Raw genomic sequence first — 23836 nt, 5'->3', positions numbered from 1 at the left:
ATAATTGCAAAAAAAAAATAGAACGAAAATTTCTGCAGAAAAGAAAATCAAAACTTTTTACTTCATTACTCTTTATTTTTCATTATTCTCAAACGAGAACAGAAAAATCTCAAGCATTTTTTTCCCAACGAAAAGCATCGCGAGAAAAGCATCTGAATATAATTCTGAAGAAAAGAAAAAAAAATTTTTAAAAATTTCTATAGAAAAGAAAACCAAAGTTTTTTCCTTCCCAAAGGAAAAATCTTTTGGCAAGAACTCAGTAACATTCTGCGATAATGTCGCCAAGATTCTGGCACAGCTGAAACCACTGCATTAGTTCTCTTTTGAGCAGTTTCTGTAACTTTACCAGACATGCTATCAATAAAATATAGAAACCTCGGTCTGTTACATGTTTCATGTGACAATTTCATGTGATAATTGCTTGATAATATCATTTCTACCATCCCTTAAATTTTTGCTTATGAGTTTTAAAACACCCGTTATTTGTTACATAAATTGCATTACCTGAGGCAAAGTGCCTTCCACCAACTCTGGAATATCACTTGAATCAAATCCTAATCCTTTTAAACCATCTTCTATGCCTAAGTTGTGCATATAATCACGAACCACATCAGACAGAATTAAACCAGCATCTTCTTTCTTGGCATTGGTAATGTCTTTTCCTGTTAAAATAGCATAAACAAAGAGCAAAATGAGAACACTATGACAACTACGTTTTTTGGACGTTTTGGGTCGAGTTAGAAATATTAATTAAAAATATTAATAGTAATATAAAACAAAGATATATTGCAAATTTAAGTGAAAAAGAAAACCTAAATAAAATGACATTTCAAATAAAAATTAAATAATGATTCCTCAGTTTGCTAAAAAAATATTTATTAGTTAATCAGGTTAGCCACTGAACAGGGAATTTAATTAAAAAATGTATGTTTCAAAAAAATTTAAACAAACATTTATTAAAAAATATTGCACTATCAAAATCAAAAAATTTTATTTCCAATTTTTAAAAAAAAAAAAAAAATCCTAATAGATATTTATGATAGCCACAAACAATGATTTCCCACAAAAAAAAAAACAACAACCATGTTTTTTTCTTTCTTTTTTTCAAACAGTTTGGTGAAAATTTAATTCTAAGTATAACTACTAGTTAGGACACCTTCTTTCATCATGTCAAATAAAACAATACATGTGAAAAACTTGTAAAGTAAACAAATACCTGTCCTTAAAACTTTTAAAGATTGTTAGTGTTTCAGGTCTAAAAAGAACCTTGTGGCAATAAAGAAGTTCTATTGAACTTAATTATTACTTATGCACCTGAGGTACTTAATTCATATATGCACTTATCAAATGACTTATTATTTATTTCTGCTCTATATTCTTTATTTTATTGCATAAAGATTTGCCTTGTGAATTGCAAAAACAGTTTTCATAGGCTACCATACCACTATTATAGAAAACAATTGCATACTTGCCTAATTGTTTGCAATACCAGATAATTATTTTTAGATAGAGGTAGTAATATTTCAATTTATTTGAAACTAAAAAATTAGTTTACATATTTCATGAAATAAAAAAAAATATTAAGTATATAATTGTAAAATATTGAGTTTATTGAAAACGTGAATTCTTTTAGTAATACTAACCTAATGCTTCAGCAGCAGTCAAATGTCTGTCTGGACAAGCAGGTGAAGTGAAGCGGAAGACAGCAGGGGCAGTAATCACTACAGATAATCCATGTGGCTAAATTAAAATTAAAAATAAATTTTCAATCAGTAGTAGATATATGCACAACACATGTGACTAAATAATAATGAACTAGCCTGGATTGCGAATCAGTAAATCTTATGAAAATCGAAAAGGAGATTCTGCATTAAAGCTTTAGTATTATTTTGAAACTATTATGAAGATATATTTTATCCAATTTTTTGAAACTAAATAACAGAAATAAATTGCTTTGTTACAAACAGAAAGAAAAAATTAAGTACCTGGGATTTAAAGAGAGAAAATGTATGCAATAAAATCTAATAAATTGTTCAAAATTAACTATTATAAATTAATAAAAATTAATTTATAGAAATCTTTTAATAAAATACAAGGGATTCCTAAATTGCAATCCATAATTTGAATTTTTAGGACCTTTCAGTATTTAAGAGAGTGAGATACAAAAATGCTATAGTAATCTTTCAAATAATTAGTGAGAAAGGCAGAATAAAAAAACAGCAAAATCAGTTTAATTTCTTGATGAAACAGGGAGGTAATTCTAATAATCTCTTTCAAATTATCTCCTGTTTTCTCCAAAATTCAGGTTTAGATGTTTTCAGTTTTTAATTAGTAATTAGTTTGATTTTTATAGAGTTTTTTTTCTTCTTATTGCTTAAGTATTAATTTAAATTGTTAAAGAATTTGGTTACAAAACACCTTATGAAACAAATATTTTTTATTTATTAAAATGAACGTCTTAGTTGTAAAACAAACTGAGCTACTACCTGCTTTGATGTGATTAGCAAACTAATTGGTTAACCACAGTTATGAAGTTAAAATTTCATTATGTTTTAATTTTATTTAGTTTACTAAAATTATATAATCCTATAGAAAAAAAAAGATTTGCATGCAACAATAACAACAAAGAGCCCACCAACATTCTTTGAAAAATTCATTTATTTATAGTTCTAAACATATTCCTTCATTCATTTATTGATTCTCTCATATATATTCAGACTTCTGATTTATTCATTTACTTATTCACCTACCCATTAAAGTATTTACATCACATACATTATAAATATTTAAATGATAAAACTACGAAGCATTAAAAAATGTGATAGAATAAACTTGAAGATTTGTTTTCCTATCTTCAAGTATCAACAGGGGCGCCCATATGTTTGAATTTAGGGGGGCTCATGAAAGAAAACGACAAATAGCTTAATGAATTAAAAAATTAATAAAAGGAAATTTTATCTATTGAAATATTTTTAACTTAATTAGCTGAATAACTAATTAATTTAAATTAATTTCACTTTTAATTATACATGATCAATCAAATACGCATATGTTTCATTAAGCATATATTTTCTGGGGGGGGGGGGAGCATCGGCCCTCCCTTATGGGCGCCAATGTCTATCAAAGTAATAATGATTTGGGGAATCAAATAATACAACCAAACATGTGATTCCTAGCGTTTCAGAAAATGATAAATGCATTAACTTCCATTGAATTTGTTTTCTCTATTAGCACTAATTTCTTTAGTTTCCTATTTACAGCTAAGAAATTCATTCCAATATCAAATTAAAGAAAACACAAACATTAAACCCTTAACGATTGGTTAATTTTCAAGAAAACGGTCATAAAAGTGCCTACATATATCATACATGTATTTGATTAGTGTGCTGACATCTAGTTTAAAATAAACTAACTATCTACAATTACCTTAAAATATTCTGGTTCTGCCACCTGGTGTGTAAAATGGGAAATAAAATGTTTTCCTGGCAAAAGAAATGAATTAGTTTTATTCTTATTGGGACGCTACTACTGAATACTCCAGCCCAGGAATATCATGGGCGCGAGAAATAGAGGGCAAAACCCCATCATTTTTACGGGAGCGAGAAGGAAGGGGTTAAAATAGTCTATAAAGTAAACAGATTCTAATTAAAATATCAAAATTAAATAGCAAAGCATAAGGTTAGTAAGTTCCTTACTCAAAGAGCTTAGCTTAATAAGGATCTAAATGGCATTTTTGAAAAAATTAAATTTTTTTTCGGTGATAAATCTTATTTCATTCTTAATTGACTATACACACCATTATTTACCAAGTCTTTATATTTCAATCTCAATTTATAATTGAGTGTTTTTTAGGAGTGGAAGGTTTCCAGCACATTTGGCAACAAATAGTTGATGACAAGGTTCAGAACATGTTTTTGTTATGGGCAGTAGGGAACCTTTCATTTGGCAGCAAATTAAAATGTCAAGAGTGCAAACTTTATGAAGTGAGCAGTATAAATGAACGTTACTGGTTTAGAGATTAAAGCTTGGGGTTCAGATATAAGGGGAATTTAAAATGGTTATTTCCTATTGTTAATGTAAAAAAGTTTAAAAGCTAATTTACTCATATATATTAAAATATTACTTAGAACCTTCCAGCTCTTTATTTTGACTTTGAAATAAAAATTATAAAACTCAATGTTGATACTTACAATAATAGGATGATCACATTTATATTCTGAGGCTTTATATTTCTTTACTAAGCCAGAAATTGGATATGACATTCCATGACTGAAAAGTGAATGTTATTATTGAAAAATTAAATAAATGAAAACTATTTTATATGTATATTGCATTGAATGATACATAATTCAAATCATAAGTAACTTACCAAAGATGCACACCAGCATTTCCAAATCCTATTCCAGCAAAAGTGCTAGCCAAATGCATTTCTGACCGAGCTTCATAATCATCAGAATTCTTGACAGCTCTGGAAAAAAAATTACATTTAAGAAACAAATTTAAATAAAGCCAACAGTTAGTTTAAGTGATTTGACTTGAAATCTGAAATTATTCTGAAAAATGGGGTAAGTTAAACAGTACAGTAATAAAAGCAGGCATCACCTGATGAAACTACCATGAGTAATTTTTGTAATGTTTAGTAACTTTCTGCTTGTTCATATGAAATTATATTTAACGAAACATCATTAAAAATATTGATCTATACCAGGAGCTCCATAATTATCACTCTTAATATCTAGTTTAGAAAGACTTTTCCAAAAAAATGAATAAAATAGGAGTAAACATAATAGGAGTCGAAAATTAATATTTAAATGAGAAAATAACAAAATGATATCAAATTGTAGAGAATTGCTGATGAGGAAAGCAGACCTAAAAACATCAAACTTGTTTGATTGCCAGAGGAAATTGAGAGAAGCTATACGGATTATTAGAAACACTTCCAAATTTTATCAGGAAAACAAACTGGATTTTTTTCAACTTGTTTTCCCTACTAGGAATTCAACAGATATTATAACATTTTTGTTTCTAACCCCAACTATGTATACTTTTCTTTCACCATTTTTTACAAGGATTTTAAAAATATATATTACGGACACCCAGTATATAACAATCACAATAAAAATAAACATAATAACATGAATATTTTTATATAAGGATTCACGATTACATTATAGTACTCATTATCATGCATCAAAGGTAGAAGATATGTAATCTATGGGCAATCAATCCTTTTTTTCAGTTTTTTTTTCAAATAGCTTTCAATTAATTCATTTATATTTTATCAAAATTTTCATTTAAAAACACATACTTCCCAGCATTTATGTTAATACATTAATCATACTGACCATCACACATTTCTAAACATTTTTCATGATCTATATTTACATTTACGCATAGTCACTATGATACAGAAAAAAATCTGAAGACATATTTAGTATATGCAAGAAAACCAATAACTAAAAGGTATATTTATTTAAATTTACATTCACACATAGAAGATACCTTATAAAGTATTTCTGCATACTCTTGAGTGCTTTTAGTGACCAAATATCACTTATGGGATTGCTTCCTTGATATGCCGGACGCATTATTGGGTTAGATGGACACGGTGATCTTTCGTTGTAAGGGATGGCTGTATAAGATTCCAAGGCATGACTGGAATTAACAAATAGAATTAACATATCTTGGTTTATTCAATAATTATTAACATGTCATTTTCCTTTTAAGAATTGATATTAGATGGATTTACCATAATACATCAAACCCAGAGTATGCAGCAACTCTGTTTGGCATGTGAAGTGTGTGCAAAGGATCAATGATTCCTAAGGTTGGACGAAGTGCTCGATGGGCAATACCTGCACAAAAGAAAATCAATTTTACAAGAAATTTAGAAATTAAACACAATTAATAGTTCCATTTAAGTCAAAATTAAATACATGGCAAGTCCAGAAAGTAAGAACCGTTTTATTCTACCACCACCACAGCTGTAATATCATAGTTCTGTGGGGGCGGAGTTATCGACAATGCCAACCGTCATCTATCAAAAGGTACCTCTTGATAGAATCAAGTTAACATGTCTCATATACTAGTGAATAGGTATTTAATATTTATAGTGGTAGTTACGCCACATTACTCCCCTTCCAGAATTTTATCTGTGATAAAATTCGATGAACAGATACCACTAGTTGATTCATGCTGTTTATTTATTTATATTAATTTTTGCTCATTTTTTTCCCTTCATTTTTTGTTTATAGCATTTCGCTCATTATTATTTTTTTCCCTTCATTTCCTGGTTTATTCACCAGGCAAGTCCAGAAAGTAAGAACCGTTTTATTCTACCACCACCACAGCTGTAATATCATAGTTCTGTGGGGGCGGAGTTATCGACAATGCCAACCGTCATCTATCAAAAGGTACCTCTTGATAGAATCAAGTTAACATGTCTCATATACTAGTGAATAGGTATTTAATATTTATAGTGGTAGTTACGCCACATTACTCCCCTTCCAGAATTTTATCTGTGATAAAATTCGATGAACAGATACCACTAGTTGATTCATGCTGTTTATTTATTTATATTAATTTTTGCTCATTTTTTTCCCTTCATTTTTTGTTTATAGCATTTCGCTCATTATTATTTTTTCCCTTCATTTCTTGGTTTATTCACCAGGAGACTTTATTTACTTCACCGGATTCCCCCCCCCCCCTTTTTCCTTGAGCAGTATATTTAAGCAAATCAACTGTTTAATGTGGACCATCCATTTTTGTTGGCAAGTTCATATCTTGTCCGCAGGTCACCATTGTGGGGATTTAATTATAGACTATGTTAGCTTTCATCTGTCAAAAGGTACCTCGTGATTGAACCAAGTTAGCATGTCTTATATCTTAGTGAATTGGTATTTAATATTTATAGTGGTAGTTACGCCACAGTTCTACACATATGCACAGGTCTCTGGTTGATTGTCTGTTCACTGATGGTGTTAGAGTCGAATTGTGTTGCATTTCCAAGTTTTAGTGAGCATTTAAAATGTATGAAACAAATGCTGACTGTTAAGTGCAATCTATACAGCTTTGAACATAAAGAGTATTAAGCAAGCTGATGTTTATGTCGAAAATAGATTTGATAACTCAATGATGATTGCAACAGTTTCTAACAAAGCATGGAGAGGGCATCTTTCTGTTGTCAATGATGGTTTGGTTGAGAAAGTGAACAAGAAAATTCATTAAAACTAATGGTTCACCACAATAAGAATACTTGGTGATAAGTTTCCACAAATTCTAAAAACTGCTTTGCATGAGGTTATCATACATTGATGACGACGCAAAAAAGGGTAGCCTGTCTTCAGACACCACTGATGCTGACAGGCACTACTTGAAGGTAGTATTTGTCTTCGCTTTCATTGCAGAGTGTATAGACAAATTGATTCCTCACTATGACAAATGTTTAAACAATATTGGTAATAATGCAGAAATAGCTTCCTAAATGCCATATCATATAAAAAAAAATGTTTGTTTTGAAACAAATATTTTTATGCAAAACGGTACTTACTTTCCAGAAACGCCTTTTATAAATGTTGAAAATTTTCAAAAGCTGAGAAAAGTTTTAAAATAGATTGTGTATTCAGATGCAGAGTTGGATTTTGGCTGCACTTTTAAAACCAAGAATTGATTTGAACTATTTAAACATAGTTAAAAATATGGAGTCATGCTATAACAAGTATAGTTTCAGTTAAAAAATTCGAGATTTTAGGGCTTTTGATATCCGTAATTAGTTTCAGGCAGGACACACAAAACTTAGTCTCAGAAGCCATTTTCATTACATCTGAATCTGTCAGAGCAATTACATTGCATCAATCAGATTCTTTATTCAAGTTCTCCATCCCATGGAAATGACAAGAAGAATTGAAAACCTGATCAGTGCAATTTGAATGACTTTTTAAACTATCTAATACCAATAATTCTGAAAATAGTTAAACAACTATAAATATAATTCACTATGCACTTTTTGTGCATAAAATAATAAATATCTCATCAATTTTATTGATATTTAATTTTAAATATTAGTTCAATATTAATTGAAAACACAAAATTCAATGTATATTTAACATTATAAATTTTAAAAATATAATTATGCAAAAGTTTTGTTGCAAGAACTCAAATAACATCTATAAAACTTAGCACAAACTTTAAAAAACAAAATTAGCATGAACTTAATTAATGCTTATTTTAAAAAATAAGTACATTCATTTCCTTATAAATAAACAAAAAAATATTTTGACGATGAGATCGGTAGTCAAAAAACTACATATTTAAGTTATTTTTTTCTGTTTTAGTTATTGCCTGTTCAGCATTGTTCACATAAACTAAATTGTACAAAGTGTGGGCAGTTTAAGACAGAAAGAATAAACCAATTATTTTTAGTTCAATCATTTTTCATTGAATGTATTTAAAGGATTGCTATTTAACATTAATCAATACGTTTTTCGTTTGATATTAAGAATTACTGCTAATTTTTCAAAATACTTGTGTTCATTAAATAAAAATTCTACAAAATGTAGCTATTGACTAAAGATGACAGAAAAGTTTTGGACAGTTTAAGAGAGTTTAGGAAGTAAAGATTTTAGATAATACAGTTTTTAATGTGGATTTCCTCATATGTCCAAAACCTTGCCAACCCTGGAAAAAGAAAGCAGTAACATGCGGTATGGGAAAGGTTGTAGCTGGATATAAAGGGCTTTGTACTGAATACAGAAAATTACCTACTTTAAATATGACATTCAAATCAATGATAAGATTTTTTACGTTTAAATTACTCAAGTTTCAATTAAAAAGTTCTCATATTAATTTTCCCTTCATAAATAAAAGTCGAAACTTGATCAAAATTGATCAAAAAATGGATAAAAAAATTGATCTAGTTTTTGATCAAAAAATAGACATAAATGCAAGTTAAAGAAAAAAAAAACATGTTGAATACACATTATCACTGACAATATTAGAAACACTAATAAGAAAGAAAAATGGATGATTTAATTTTTTACTGTCAATTAAGTAGAAAAATAAACAATCAACTTTAAATAAGAAATAATTGCTAAATTTATATATTTATGTATAAGATGAGATTGCTTTTAAATATGCTATTTTTCAATATTCTATATGCTATTTTTCAATATCTTTGCAATAATAAATATTTTTTTATATAAGTTTAAGCTTTCATACAATTTGAAAGTTTACTACATTTATTTTCATTCATTTGAACGAAAGATATTCAGTTATTAACCTGTTTTGGCTTTTAGAGGCAAATAATCAAATACAGCAACACCAGTAGTTTCACTTCCAGTTCCAGCAGTTGTTGGCACTAAAACACATTACATTTATGATGAAAAACAAATTTTAAAACAACTTAAAAAAAAAAAAACCAAATAATTTTTTTTTAAATTTTAGAAATATTGTTTTATCTATTTTTTTTGATCATTACTCTTAAATATTTCTAAGAGATTTGAAGATTTTAAAATGAAATTTGGTAAAATAGAATGTTTATAATTGTTAAATTTAAAAATATGTAAGATATATTTGCAATTAAATAGTAAAGTACAAAAAAAGCATAATTTTTTTTTTTTGTAAAATTTTATCTGGGAAGCATTGCTTAATACTCTACAGAAAATGAGATACATCAACTTTTCAGTTATTTTTTTTATAAAAACATTCCTAGAAGAATTTTATACAAAAATTTTGAAGTCTCATCCAAAATTAAGATCAGAATATGCCATATTAAGATATAGTACACTTCAAAACTAGCATCTTGAATTTTATTATTCGAATCTTAACTCATTTTAAAATCTTACTTTTCAAAAGAGTAATTTTTTAAAAATAAATTCATAATCTAGTTATATTAATCAATAAGTCTTTACTAATTCTAGCTGCAATTTTTTGTTTCTATTTCTTACGTTTTTATTTAGTAAATATACATTGAAAGAAACTTTCAAACACTTAATAGGTTTAAAGCTTTAATTTTGCACTTAAAATTTCAAAATAAATGTTAGTTTATTGCACATAAATTTACAGTAGAACCTTGCAAAATAGGTAAGGTTTGCCAGGTAAAATAAATTCTGTTGATCTGAGCTGATATATTCATAAAATAACTATGAAAAATGAACCATATAATACCATAAAAAAAATATGGACTTTAATTTAGGCAAAGACATTAAATGCGGCAATAAAAAAAAACTTATATAATATCATCAAGTACTAGAGTTGTCCAAGTTTCATTTAAAAAGAATAAATTGTGTAATATAGTTTAAAAGGGAAAATAACGCAGATTTACGCAGTGTTGAAAAAGATTTTTAAAGTGTGAGACTCTTAATTCATATCAAATGAAGAAAACTATGATTCAATGTCTGAAAGTGATCAGGTACTATTACAATTGTTTCCACCTTTAAATTGATATGGTGCTAGAAATGAAAATGCTCAAACGTATCAATCTTTCTGTCTCATAAAAAAAAGATCACGGAAATCTTAGTGCATTGGATTATAACACGATTAGAAGACAAAGCCATGTCTTTGATTATCTTGTCAAAAATTGTGTGAATCATAAATTACAATCTTAAAAAGAAAAAAAAAACTAAAACTGGTAGCAGAATAGCCCATAGAGAGTTAAGGCCAACTGTGACCATCTCAGTTTTCTTGACCTTGGGCTCTGGGGTGCAGGAGCAGATATTCCGGTTAGGTGCTCAGCCAAACGCGGAACTCCAGTGTTTAGTTCCCAAGCATGGTTGGTACTCATTTATAGGCCCACTGAAGGGATAAAAGGCTAAGTCAACCTTGCCCGACCCAAGGATCGAACCCAGGACCTGTGGCACGGAAGTGCAAAGCACTGCCACTCAGCCACTGGGCGTCCATCAATTACAATCAGAATTTCTTATAATTTTAGGATTCAAACTGGAAAGTGTTTGAATTAGTTTGGATTAGAAAGGTTCTGCTGTACTTGAGAATAAATAATAATAATAATAATAAAAAATAAGAAAATAGAAGAAAAAAAAAGAGTTTGTGAACAAAGTGAGTAGTATAAAAATTAATATAATAACAAACTTTCATTACCAGCAATTAGAGGTTTGAGAGGCTTAGTGACAGGTTTTCCTTTTCCAATGGGTGCATTCACATAATCTAAAAATTCAGCCTCAGGATCTGCTGCATATAAATTGGCAGCTTTACATGTATCTATTACAGATCCACCTCCAACTGCAACAAAAGCATCATAGTTCCTCTTTTTTGCAAAAGAAATAGCTTCTTTAAAGCTATAGAAAAAAATTGATTAATCACGCTAATTAAAAGAAATAATGAACTTATTATACTAACGAGGGGTATTATACTAGCAACCTAAACCTGAGGATATTTCGTATATTTTAAGATTGACACATGTGTATAATTTTTCACTATATTGGGGCATCATTAATATTATATCATTAAAAAATTTTGATATTTAGTAATTTTTTGTTTGTTTGAAGAAGAAGAATTTTAGTAAAGCTTGCATGAATAACTTTTTTAATCTAAGATTTAAGGTGTAAAATAAGATTATTATGAATTTGAATTCTGAAATGAATTTTATTTAACTAACTGTACATTTGTCCTTTTACCTGTTATTTTTCCTGACAAAAAAACAGTTTTTTTTCCCCTCGTTATTCAAAATGCACATTAAGGGGAAATTTCTACACAAACTTTCTAAACAGGAAAATGCTTGGTTTTATAACTTACAATATTTATTTTATAAAAAGCTGTTTAATAAGGTAAAATTACTATGAAACCAGTTTAAGATGAATGCTTGAGGTGCATTGCTTTGGTAATCAACTTAAAGAAGAGGATAAGTCATTGTTTTTTATTTATTATTTTAAATATAATTTCACATATTTTGTGATTGTTATATGTACCTTGTTATTCATATATTTCCAATATGTTATCAATTAAAAAAAATAAATGTAGTTAAATTTTCATATGATTTAAAAATTTTGTTTAATATCTCATATACTGTCAGAAATGAGATTAATAACAATTTGTTAAATTTAATGCTAAACTAATTTAAAAAAAACAGACATGCATATTTTGTTGGTAATAGATGCCAGTTATTTTATAAATATATTTTCTTAAAATATCAGTACAGAAACTCATATATGCAATTATAAAACATAAATTATATTTATTTCAACATTTAAAATTCATTTTGTCACTTTTACAAATGTATTTGTTACAAAAGTCCTTAATTTCCTCCATGATTTAGTTATAAACGTGTTTAGGTCAGCTTTCAATATTATTTCACTAAGTAAATTTTAATACAGAACATAAGGGTATAGAAAATTTCCAAATTTTTTTTTTTAATAATGGTTGATTTTTAAAGGATTTAAAATAACATTCAATAATAACTTGAGAAAAATTTGACTTATTATAGTGGTCCACACAAAAAATTTCCTTCTAAGTTTAAAAATGGATATGAAAATTGCTTAAAAAATTAACTGAAACAATTATAACTAACTGATATACTTTTGAAATTGCATTTATTAGTAAAAATATTTGAGTTTTCTTTTTTATTTCTCTGTTAATCATTATGCTTACAAACTAACCAATCATAATATTTATATACAAACCAAACATACATTAAAATAATATTAAAAAAGCGAAACAATAATCATATTCAATAATTTTGCAATAAAACAACTTTTGATTAGAATGGAAATCAGATTTCATTATTACCTATCATTAGTAGGCTCAATTCTAACTTTGTCATAAACATCAAAGTCAATCGAACACTTCTTTATAGAATCCATAGCTTGAGACATCGGGGGAAGGGAGCCAAGGTTTGAGTCCGTCATAACCAATACTCTTTTGGCATTCATATTTTGTAAATCCTAAAGCATAAATAAAATGTTAAGGACAGTCTAGTTATCGATGCATCCAGTAGATATTATAAATAGGTATTAAAACTACACATTGGAAACAATATACAACTAGAGAAATTCAACAATGTATGCAGTGCTCCAAAACTTCGTAAATCAAGACTATCAGGTATACAGTTTCTAAATTAGTTATGAATATATATCAAGAGATTTTTTGTTTTGTATTATTTAGATCATAGGAATTTAAATCAATGGAAATTATGTTAAAATGTTGATTTCAAAACTATCTTAGATTAATTAATTTTGCAATTTCTTGAATAAAAATTGAGGTAATTCATGACTAAAATGCATCCGATAATTCCCGGAAACTTATATATGACTGGCAGACTTATATAATAATGGGTAAACTTATATAATACATATCTCAATGAGATATGTATTATATAAGTCTGCCCAGTGGAAACTAAATTTCCTTAGTTCAATATATGTACTATGAAATCTTCACCCAATAAACTTTGGGCTCATAATTACTGACTTTTAAACACAAATATATATCTGTCAACTCCTATTTTTTAAAAATTTGCAAAAAACTTTTTAACTTCGCGTATATAATTAATGACATTTTCATACAAATTTACACCTGTAGACCTTCCATTTTCTTAAAATTTTACTTGTTTTAAATTTTTATTCCTTGTTCAAAGAACTAAAAATATAGATATTGGAATATAGTGTTTCAGCACAATCAGTTTTAATAAATCTGAAATAAAATAATAATATGATCCCTCTCTTGTATTAGCAGATACTTATCATATATATTTTGTATTAATTATTTATGATCTACAATATAGATTAGCCTGAAGGACAGAAAAAATTCTTGATATCCCTGTTTGGGCAAGGAGAGCCAGCACTCAGACATGTTTGTGTTTATATAAGTAATACTAAGAATTAAAAAAAAAATGTGATGCTTGTTTTCGAAATGCAGAGGATTTGGATCTCAGTGCAGAAAGCTCCTGGAAAATGTCAAAGAGTTGACAAATTTAGTGCCAATTCCATTTTATGCAATTTAATATGTTATACATAATTTTATGATTAATAGATTAGAGCTAATTCAAATATTGTATAATTTATGAACATAAAACACCAACATTTTATGTTCCAAAGTTATTAAGAAAGGGGATTAAAAATTAAACAGTAAGTACAATTTCTTAAAATTAGTACCAAAAATTTTTTGACCACCATTAAAGATGACACAAAGAAATAAGCAAAGACTTAAGTTACAACTAAACTCGTGCTGCTTGTATTAGAACAAGGTCAGCATTTTGATCAAATTAAACAATTTCTCACCATTCCTAATTCTTGTGTTACTCCAGGTCCGTATCGAACACTTGAACAAGCCATCTGTTAAAAAAATGGAAAAGATTGTAAAAAGAAATGCAATGAATGTAAAAAATGACAGTAATTTATTTTTATCTGTGGTAGGGTCAGGATTAATTTAAATGATCAATACAGGATTATTTAAATAAATAATAAAAATAAACAGAAATGTACTAGTTTTCATAATAAGTTGTTGTCATAATTTATTATTTCTTATAATACATATCAAAAAAATAATTCTTTAAAGGAAAAAGATTTCTGTATTGGAATTTTTTTATAATAGCTTTGTGAATACAACAGATATTTTTACAGAATACATTGAAGGTTAGGAGGAAAATGTGAAGAAATGATAAGTAACAAGTCAGCAATTTTAAAAACAGTCTTCATTCAAAAGTATTTTGGTTCATTTTCTGAGTTATCTAGTGGTAGCACTAAATCAATATTATACTAAAAAAATAGGAAGAAATTTTTTAATATTCAAGTGCCCAATTTATTTTTCTTGGTTAGCAATCAGTAGTATAAATCATTTGTTAATTTTATCTTTAAAAATAAAATATTGCAATTTTAGAAATAAAATATTACTATTTTAGAAATAATATATTATTTAGGAATAAATATTAATACCAATTTTCAGTTACAAGTAAATATTTACAAAGTACTCAACACTAAGTGAATAATAATAATTATTATTCATGATAACAATTATTATTATTCATACTTTAGTAATGTAATTACTGAACAGATTGATAAATTCATAAAGTAGATTTATAATAAGAAATTTCAAGTAGTCAAAACACTTTCAATTTTATTTATGTAGATTGAGAACTCTGCATAAATCAAAATTGATATAAATGTGAATTGTTGCTGAAAAAAAATGAACTTGATTTGTATAATTGATCAGTATAAGTAAAAATACTAAGAAAAAACCTTGATTAAAAATTTTTTTTTTTTAAATTTCAAAAAATTTGGAAAGAAACATAAAAATTTTTGTTCAAAATTATTTGAAGATGTTACAAATAAAACCAACAAAAAAGAAAAAGAAACTAAAAAAATATATAACTTGTAAGCATTTGACTAAAATTTATTTAATTTATAAAACGAATTTTAATACAATCGCAATAACAGACCATAGAAAAATTCATTGGTTTTACTACACAAAAATAAAATTGAATATATGTTATTTTGAGTTCAAGACTTCAGAAAAAGAATTATCAATAATTTTTTGGGAAGTTGAAATACAGTAAAAATTGTAAATCCCTGTTGGCTATGCATTTGGAATTCTATCATCATTTTAGCTCTGGAAATAGTAAAATATTAAGTAAAGTCAAAATAATATTTTCTCTACACTTTCTAGAAGTCTTAGCCATTTGCTAACAGTACTTTGTGTGCGTTTTTATGCCTAAGGAGTGGAGTTATATGTGCATACCTTTAATAATAATTGGCCTTTAATAGCATTCATAAATTTTGGCATATCCATACCTCTTCTCCAATTACAATATGCATGAATTATATAAAACAAAATTAGAAATTTGCCACAATCTTTTATTTTAACACAAAATATCTAAACAATTTAAATAAATTACAAAAATTCGACCTAAGTGATAAGTATGTAACATAAATAAAAATAAAAAACTAGTGAACACTTAAATAATTTTACAATGCAATGAAACTTTTCTAAAACCACCATAAGGGGAGACAAATGATGATTAAGGGAAATTATTCTCCTTCTACTTCGATTTTAGTACCATGAAAAATGCATTTTTAATGTGTTTGTCATAACCAGTATACCACAAAAGTAAATCACTGTTCTTTTTATAAAAAAGGGCTGGCCTTTAATAGCTTCTTTTTTTTTAAAAATCTTATATCTTACTTTTCACATTTAGATATATATGCATTTAAATTAATTTTATTTAAGACTATTAGGGTGACCTGGGGTAATTCCTGATCAAAAAATGCAAACATCTATTTTGTGAAAAAACTATTCAAAATAGAATTTTAATATTTACTGGAAGTTTGAGGCTATATGAGATGAGTCCTATGCCACCTTCTTTGGTTTGAAAATCTAATAAGAATTTAAAAGATTTTAATTTTTTAGTGATCAGGAATTACCCCAGGTCTTGATCATTTCTGGGGTAATTCCTGATCACTTCTGGGGTAATTACTGATCACCAGTTTTTATTGTAAAGGGGATGTTTAAAAATAATTATATAATGGTAATTAACAAATAAGACATCAAGATCAAACAAATAAACCAAAAAGATATGTTTAAGCAGCTAATAAAACGATTTATTTAAAAGCAAAAAGAACGATTAATACTTAAAATTTTCAAAAATCTTTGCATCGTGCCATACATTTTAGGCAATCAGCCAACTCATTCTCATGTTCTTCTGAAATATAAGAGAGTTCCCACATGGGTTACTTTTGCTGGATTTTTTAACTTGATTAAGGGAAAGTGTAAAGTTAAGTAAGGTATGTCAACAGCTCTCACACTGAAATTTTCAATCATTAAAAGAAATTCACTAATTTTGTTTTCTAGAAGCTTAGTATCCTTTTCAGGCTTATATTTTCTCACCATATTTATACTAGGCTAATTTATAAACTTAAAAATTATTCTAACAATGTACACACATAAAATTAAGATAGAAGCAAGGTAAGACAAACCAGAAATGGTGCAAATCAGAATACAGTCTTGAATACAGTTAAAAACAAATTTTGAGATAACAGTTAAAATATATTTTATAGTTGTTCCACTTAATAAATATGAACTGTTATTTAAGAAAAGACAATTAGCTATTTATAAGCTATTTTATATACTATTTATAAGAAGAAATGACAATGATCAGGAATTACCCCAGTGATCAATAATTACCCCATATGTAGGGGGCAACATTTGATATAGTTTCCTATAATCAATTATAATGTTTACAGTAGATGTGAAACAATTAAACAAAACACACTACTTTTATATCAAAGAAAAAGAAAGTGACTCAAAATATTTATTATTAAGAGAAGGAGGGGGATCTTTGCAGAAATGTGCACATTTTGAAACCCATCTTTGAAATGGAAAATACAGAAAGCAGTTTAAAAGATACTTATTTTGTTAGATTAAACAAAACATTATTATTAAGTTAATGTAGTTATACTTTAGTAAAGTGTACAAGCATCCTTGTCCATGTCTCAAATTGAAAAAAAAATAATTTTTTAAAAATAAAACTTAGGTGATCATTATTTACCCCAGAAACAGAGTGATCGTGAATTACCCCGGGTCACCCTAAGTAAAATATTTAACAAAAATTTACAATAAAATTTATTTATAGCATAGTATATTATAGTGAAGTATACACTACAAGATACATTGATTTGTAATATTCTCTATAGTAATTTAAAATAAAATATTTTATTTATTTTGTAATTTAAAAATGTATTGCATGTAAATAAAAATTACAGAAAAATTATCCCAGTATTTATTTAAAATAATAATAATTATTTACCAATTAATTTCAAATTATTTTAGCATACTCATGAAACAGGACTAAATAAATTAGTACATAACATTATAGACTAAATAAATTTTATCCAATATTTTGATGTAATTTTTTGTTATATAACCATGAAAAAATAATAAGTAAGTAATGTGAACTTGACTCGATTATAATATTATAAAAAGTAAATTCACTGTTAAAGAAACTTGAAAATTAAAAAAAAAATTTAATATCTTTAAATAGAGATATTTAAGACCAACTGAATGAACACTAACTTAGAAATGATTAAATAATTAGGATTTGATAATTAATAAAACCATCGAACAGAAACCAAATGTTTAGAAAAGTTTCACTGCAAATTCAGTAAAAGACCAGATATTTCTCACAACAATTATCCCATACTTCAAAAGCATAATCCTTGCCAGCAACTGGCTTTGGAACAGCAGCATGGCTACCTGTTTAAAGATAAATGTGTTTACCTTATTAATAAACCATAAATAAATAAAAAAAATTATAAAGTCAAATTTATTACCTCTTAAATAAACTGCACTTGAATGAGCTGGGCAGCGACATCTAAATTGAATGAAAGAGGTATTAAAATTAAATGAAAATATTAACAATTTACATGCATTTAATTATGCTGTGGAAGTTAGAGTCATAACAAATGCTATCAATCTTTTAAACCAGTGGTCTCCAATCCCCGAGTCATGGATTTGAAGAAGCCCAGGACCAGTCCAGTAATCAAATGGCATCGAGCCACGCAAGGAACATTAAATTATTTCCTTTTTATTTACTGTAGTGTTTTTTTTCTCAAGTTTGTTCAACTTTTCATGGACAATAGGTTAACCGGGAACTGAAAGATGTCAACTCGCACATAAATATTGCATACATAATTCTTTTAAAGGCATGTTTTAGCATTTTTAGGCAAATATAATTAAATTAGAAATTATTAAATTAAATCAATTTAAAATATAAACAATCAATGGCGACCTGAAGTAAAATTATCAAGATTTGACTGGTCAGCAGTGATAAACAGTAAATGGAGTACAGCTTAAAATGATAGGCAATCACACTAATGTTTCTCTAATGGGCACTGTTTCGCTCTTAATTAAAATAAGAGAAAAATAGTTGGTCATGCAGAAAAGCAATCACAACTCCTTTCCTTCAATGAGTTTGAGGTCAATGGTTAAAGAGTAATTAATTATTTTAAACAACAGTTCATTGATATAAATCATAGTTTCAATGAAATGATTTTTTTTAATAATAATTTATTTAAAAATTTACAAAGCATATTTTAATGAGTTTGTTTAAAAAATTTTCTTGATTTTCATACTAAATATATATAGGGGAGAGTCGGATAAAACAAGATAGTCGGACAAAACGGGATACGTCTCCTAGGGACCAGACTATTGCAGCTATCTAGTTGACAATGACAGAAACGTGTTATTCGACCGTGATTATATCATTCTCGGTGCGCCTCGAGATCACTATTTGATCGAAAGTTGTAGGTCTCAGAACTTTTCTACTCTATTTTTTTGCCATTTTCTACATTTACGTGCATTGTTTTTTACACTGTACTGCCTACATATATGGGAATAAAATTCCGGTGAGTATTAAATTTAATTAACCATTTATTTACCAATATTTTTATGTGCAGTCTATCTAATTTTCTTTTCACATTTAGGCAGCAGCCATGTTTGTTTCAAAAAGTGTCGGAGTCGGGCAAAACGGGACACTTGTGAGTTGGATAAAACGGGATAGAGTTTTTTATGTCCCGTTTTATCCACCTATTTATTTGTTGGATTATTACATTTTAAAATAGCCATATATTAATGTAGACCTAGGCTTTTTAAACAACTTATTTATATTAGCTATAGATATTTTTGAAAAATTTAGTCTCTTTAGGTATATAGTGACGACGCCCGGTGGCTGAGCGGTAGCGCTTCGAGCTGTCGTGTCACAGGTCCCTGGTTCGATCCTCGGGCCGGGCAAGGCTGACTCAGCCTTTCATCCCTTCAGTGGGTCGATAAATGAGTACCAAGCATGCTTGGGAACTAAACACTGGGGGTTCCGCGTTCGGCCGACCACCTGACCGGAACATCTGCTCCTGCACCCCAGAGCCCAAGGTCAAGAAAACTGAGATGGGCACAGTAGGCCTTGGCCCGCAAGGGCTGTCGCGCCGCTGAATTTAGTTTAGTTTAGGTATACAGTAATGCAAAATTTGTTTATTAACGTTCATTATTAAGCATTTTATTTTCGACTCTAGGATTTCACATCTTTGTTTAGAACTAATTTTAAAGTATTTCTCTGATGAAAACTTGAGCTTTTTTATATATAAACAATATTATTTATATATTTGCATTATTTATAATTTTATATTTATATATATACAAAAAATTAAACACTGTAAACCCTATCCCGTTTTATCCAACCCAGGTATGCTAAAACGGGATATGTAAGAGTTTGGAAATTTTTTTTAAATTCTATTTCATAGTCATTAAAATTAGTTTAAAATATGTTTCCTGTGTGCTTCAATAAATGGTGTAGCTACAAAAAAAATAATGTATGGTTTTCCTTAACAGATATTCCGTAGTAAATAAAAACAATAATGGTATCCCGTTTTATCCAACTCTCCCCTACATAGCATTAATAAATTTCAATTAGCAAAATTACATTATTCATGCGTTCAAAACTTTATATTTAATTCCAGTATTTCTGAAGTAGAATTTTAAAAATCTTATAACTCTTACAGATTTTTTAGAATTTAAATGAAGTAAATAACAGTTATGGATGTGGATTATTAAAAATTTTTTTTTGTTGTTGAAAAACCATGATAATGAAAATTTTACCAATTAAATCTTTACTTTTTCTTAAACCATATTTGAAAATTGAAAATATATTTCTGAATCTTCAAATTATCCTATTGTCAAACAACAATTAAAATAAGTCCTAGCTTAGATAAGACAAACTATTTTATTGTCATTTCAATAGCTTTTTTTAAAAATTGTGTCATAATTCAATTGTTAACATACACATATATTTCTACTTAATTTTTTCCAATTTTTACTTAATTTGCTTGCTTTTAATACTAAAATACTGTACAAGAATTGTTGATATAGATATATAGTTTTAAACATATTTATATTATTACAGTTTACTTTAAGTAATAATAATTTAATTTCCATAACATCTATAAATTCTAACTAACTGTAATAATTAGAGTAAATGAATCAAAATGAAAGCTGTTTATGAATTAAGGATAGTTATTATATGTCTATCATTCAAAGTCGATGATGCAGGGATAGAATAGAAATGAACGATTTTAAATAAATACTAGACAGGGTTGGGTTTTTGACGTCAAAAAGTGGTTTTTGACATGACAAGGGTATAATACTGGTTTAAACTGTCAAAAACCCGTCAAAAATGTCAAAAACTAAAGTTTGCCAATAAATATATATAAACTTCAAAACTACCAACAGTTGCCATGCATTATATTGAAATTTAATTATACTATAGGTAATCAGCAGGTTTTAAAATATTTTTTAATTAAATTAAGGTAAAATAACAGATTTAAAATCTCAGAAATTTATATTCAAATGCATGTGCAGAAAAATTTTGCACAAAATTTTTTTAAATATTTATATTTTGAAAAAAAAATTTTTTTTTTTGATACTTAAGAAAATTAAAAGTTTATTACTATGCATTTTTGACATATAAGGAACATATAATTAATATTTATAAGGAACTTACAAGTTATGTTGTATAAATACAAACTTGATACAAGTGTATGAAAAAAAATTGTAATGTTATACCGAATATCTTTATTATCCAGTATGTTAATTTGAATTTAAAAGTAGTTATATTTGGGAATAATAATAAATATAATTCAAATTGTTTATTATATTTATTTATAATTATTACACTTATCATTTTAAAACAATTTTTACCTCTTAATTTGTTTCCCCCACTTGTATTAAGAATACAAATAATGCATATCTTGAAAGCAAGAAGTAATTATTCAACAGTTGAATATTTAGATATTCAACAAAACTATGTATATAGTATTCAGCAAAATGAAATTCACAAGTATTTGGACAAACTAAATTTTCAGCATAGTAAATGAATAGGCTGAATATACTGTAAATCGACACTAACTACTCTGTGTATTTAACAGAAAGCACTTAAATTTGTATTGTCTTATGTTAAAAAGATTATTAAGAAGATTTAAAAGAATATTAAAAAGATTTTTCTTTAAAAGATGTCTAATGTACAAAACTGCCAATGTTTATCTTTAAAAATGTCTAATTTTTAGTATAATCTATACTATACACTAAATTTGGTTATAAATAAATTTCTTAATAATATCACTGCAGATTTTCAATAACACATGAAAATGAATACATAATATTACAAAAGATGTGAGCTTTCAGAAGTACAAGATTTTGGTTACTATTCAAAATATAAGTGTTTCTTCAAAATTTTAAATTTATTTTTTCTAGAACATATTTAGAAACACTATCTTTTATAAAAAATATATAAATTTTATGTATTAATTAAATTTCACATATGAATATAGGCTTTTGACATTTTCGACATTTTTGACAGTGAGGTTTTTGACGTGACGGTTTAAACCATGGTTTAAACTGTCAAAAACTGTCACATGTCAAAAACCTGCCAACCCTGATACTAGATTATAATCAACTATGATTCATGTTTGAATAAAGGATAAGTTCATTTTTACTTTAATTCTGAGTCAAATTTGTCAACCAGCAACATGTTTAAAAGAAAAGATTTGAGTCTCAAGGATAAATTCAAAGTTACAAGTACTTAACACTCATGTTATAACTGAAAGTTACAAGAATTTTTCTAACTCTAAATATGATATTGCATCTAGAATTTCAAATCTGCTAAAAAACAATAATAAACAGATTGGTAGGAGAGCATCGAAAAAAAATTTAATATCCTTCTATAAATATAAAATAAAACGTAATTCTCATTTAATCAAAATGTCAAATGTAAATGAAAATAGTTTAATATATTTACAGTTGAGTGTCTTTATAAAACTTAACTTTGAAACCTTTTTTCTTAAGTGCTAATATGGCAAAATCAGCCACTTTATAAAATTAAATGTGATTTTAAAAAGCGGTGGGCACTACACATTAAAAAAAAACTATTTAAGTTAAATTTAAAATATAAAAAAAAACTATAATCCTAGTCTAAAATATCTTTTAACATTAATACATAGGCAATAAATACCTGTAATAATTGGGAGTTCAGCTTTTAGGAATTTACCTAAACATTTGCAACATAAAAACAATTCAAAGGAAATAAAGTTCAAAAGAACTTCCAAAATGTCTATAACTTGAAAAATGACTTTAAACAATAATTATAGAGCTCATTGAAATTATTATTATTTTTTTACTATAAGTGTAGAATTTGCAATAATAATATAATGATTTAGGGAGAAAAAAAATTGCAACAACAAATTTTTAGGAAAATAAGGACAAAAAATTTAAATACGAATATATATTATCATTACATGTTGTTTCAATTAAAATAAGTGGAAAAATTAACTTTATTAAATAAAAATATAAACGCTGAAAAAGGTAATGAAATCTTAAGGATAAATACTAAATTTTTATTCAAAACTACTTACGATACTTTAGCAACATTGCTAAGTAGATGGAGTACTTTATCCCTGGATCCCATGTTTAAAATGATTAGTTCTTCCTTGATTGCAGTTAAAATGCTATTTATATTATAACGAATCAAAAGCCAGCTTTCTAGAAAAAAAATGTTTTAGAGATACTGATTAAGAAACTTTTCTTATCACATTTCAGGTCTCATGATTGGACGTTGAATATTGCTCCGAAACTTGGAAAAAATTTGAGCATTTAAATTCGAACACCTTTTGTTATGAAGGTTACTCAGATGAATGCTTTAAAGTAGGGTATCATGGTTTTTGTTTCTTTTCATGACATCATTTGTTTACATATGATAATGCCAAGATAAAAATAATGTCAACTTTCTCCCAATCGTAGCAAAGAATGAAGGTCAGGTCTCTTAGCACGGATCACTTCTTCGCTTGTAGCTTGTATT

The 23836-nt window shown here is 27.2% G+C and overlaps 1 protein-coding gene across 2 annotated transcripts in view; it reads right to left on the bottom strand.

The window, feature by feature from the left end:
• The window catches only part of T3dh (Type III alcohol dehydrogenase), a 26880-nt gene extending 3044 nt beyond the window's left edge, over positions 1-23836 (bottom strand). Inside the window, exons 1-13 of one of the 2 annotated variants that reach the window (XM_021145291.4) lie at positions 23394-23836; positions 18270-18310; positions 18140-18192; positions 14226-14279; positions 12739-12893; positions 11095-11291; positions 9278-9355; positions 5750-5855; positions 5503-5655; positions 4370-4468; positions 4191-4269; positions 1644-1740; positions 505-662 (exon numbers count right to left, since the gene is read on the bottom strand). In XM_021145291.4, the coding sequence (XP_021000950.3) occupies positions 505-662; positions 1644-1740; positions 4191-4269; positions 4370-4468; positions 5503-5655; positions 5750-5855; positions 9278-9355; positions 11095-11291; positions 12739-12893; positions 14226-14279; positions 18140-18192; positions 18270-18310; positions 23394-23446 (1323 nt within the window). In that variant the 5' untranslated portion in view covers positions 23447-23836. The remainder of the gene's footprint in view (positions 1-504; positions 663-1643; positions 1741-4190; positions 4270-4369; positions 4469-5502; positions 5656-5749; positions 5856-9277; positions 9356-11094; positions 11292-12738; positions 12894-14225; positions 14280-18139; positions 18193-18269; positions 18311-23393) is intronic. The other variant, XM_043053404.3, reaches the window with a different exon arrangement.

The sequence above is a fragment of the Parasteatoda tepidariorum genome, chromosome 2 (assembly GCF_982258835.1).
Source record: "Parasteatoda tepidariorum strain Cologne lab strain chromosome 2, Ptep-v5.0, whole genome shotgun sequence".
Classification (NCBI taxonomy): Eukaryota; Metazoa; Arthropoda; class Arachnida; order Araneae; family Theridiidae; genus Parasteatoda; species Parasteatoda tepidariorum.
The sequence above is the reverse complement of the archived record's forward strand: the minus strand, read 5'-3'. Positions and strand labels throughout refer to the sequence as shown.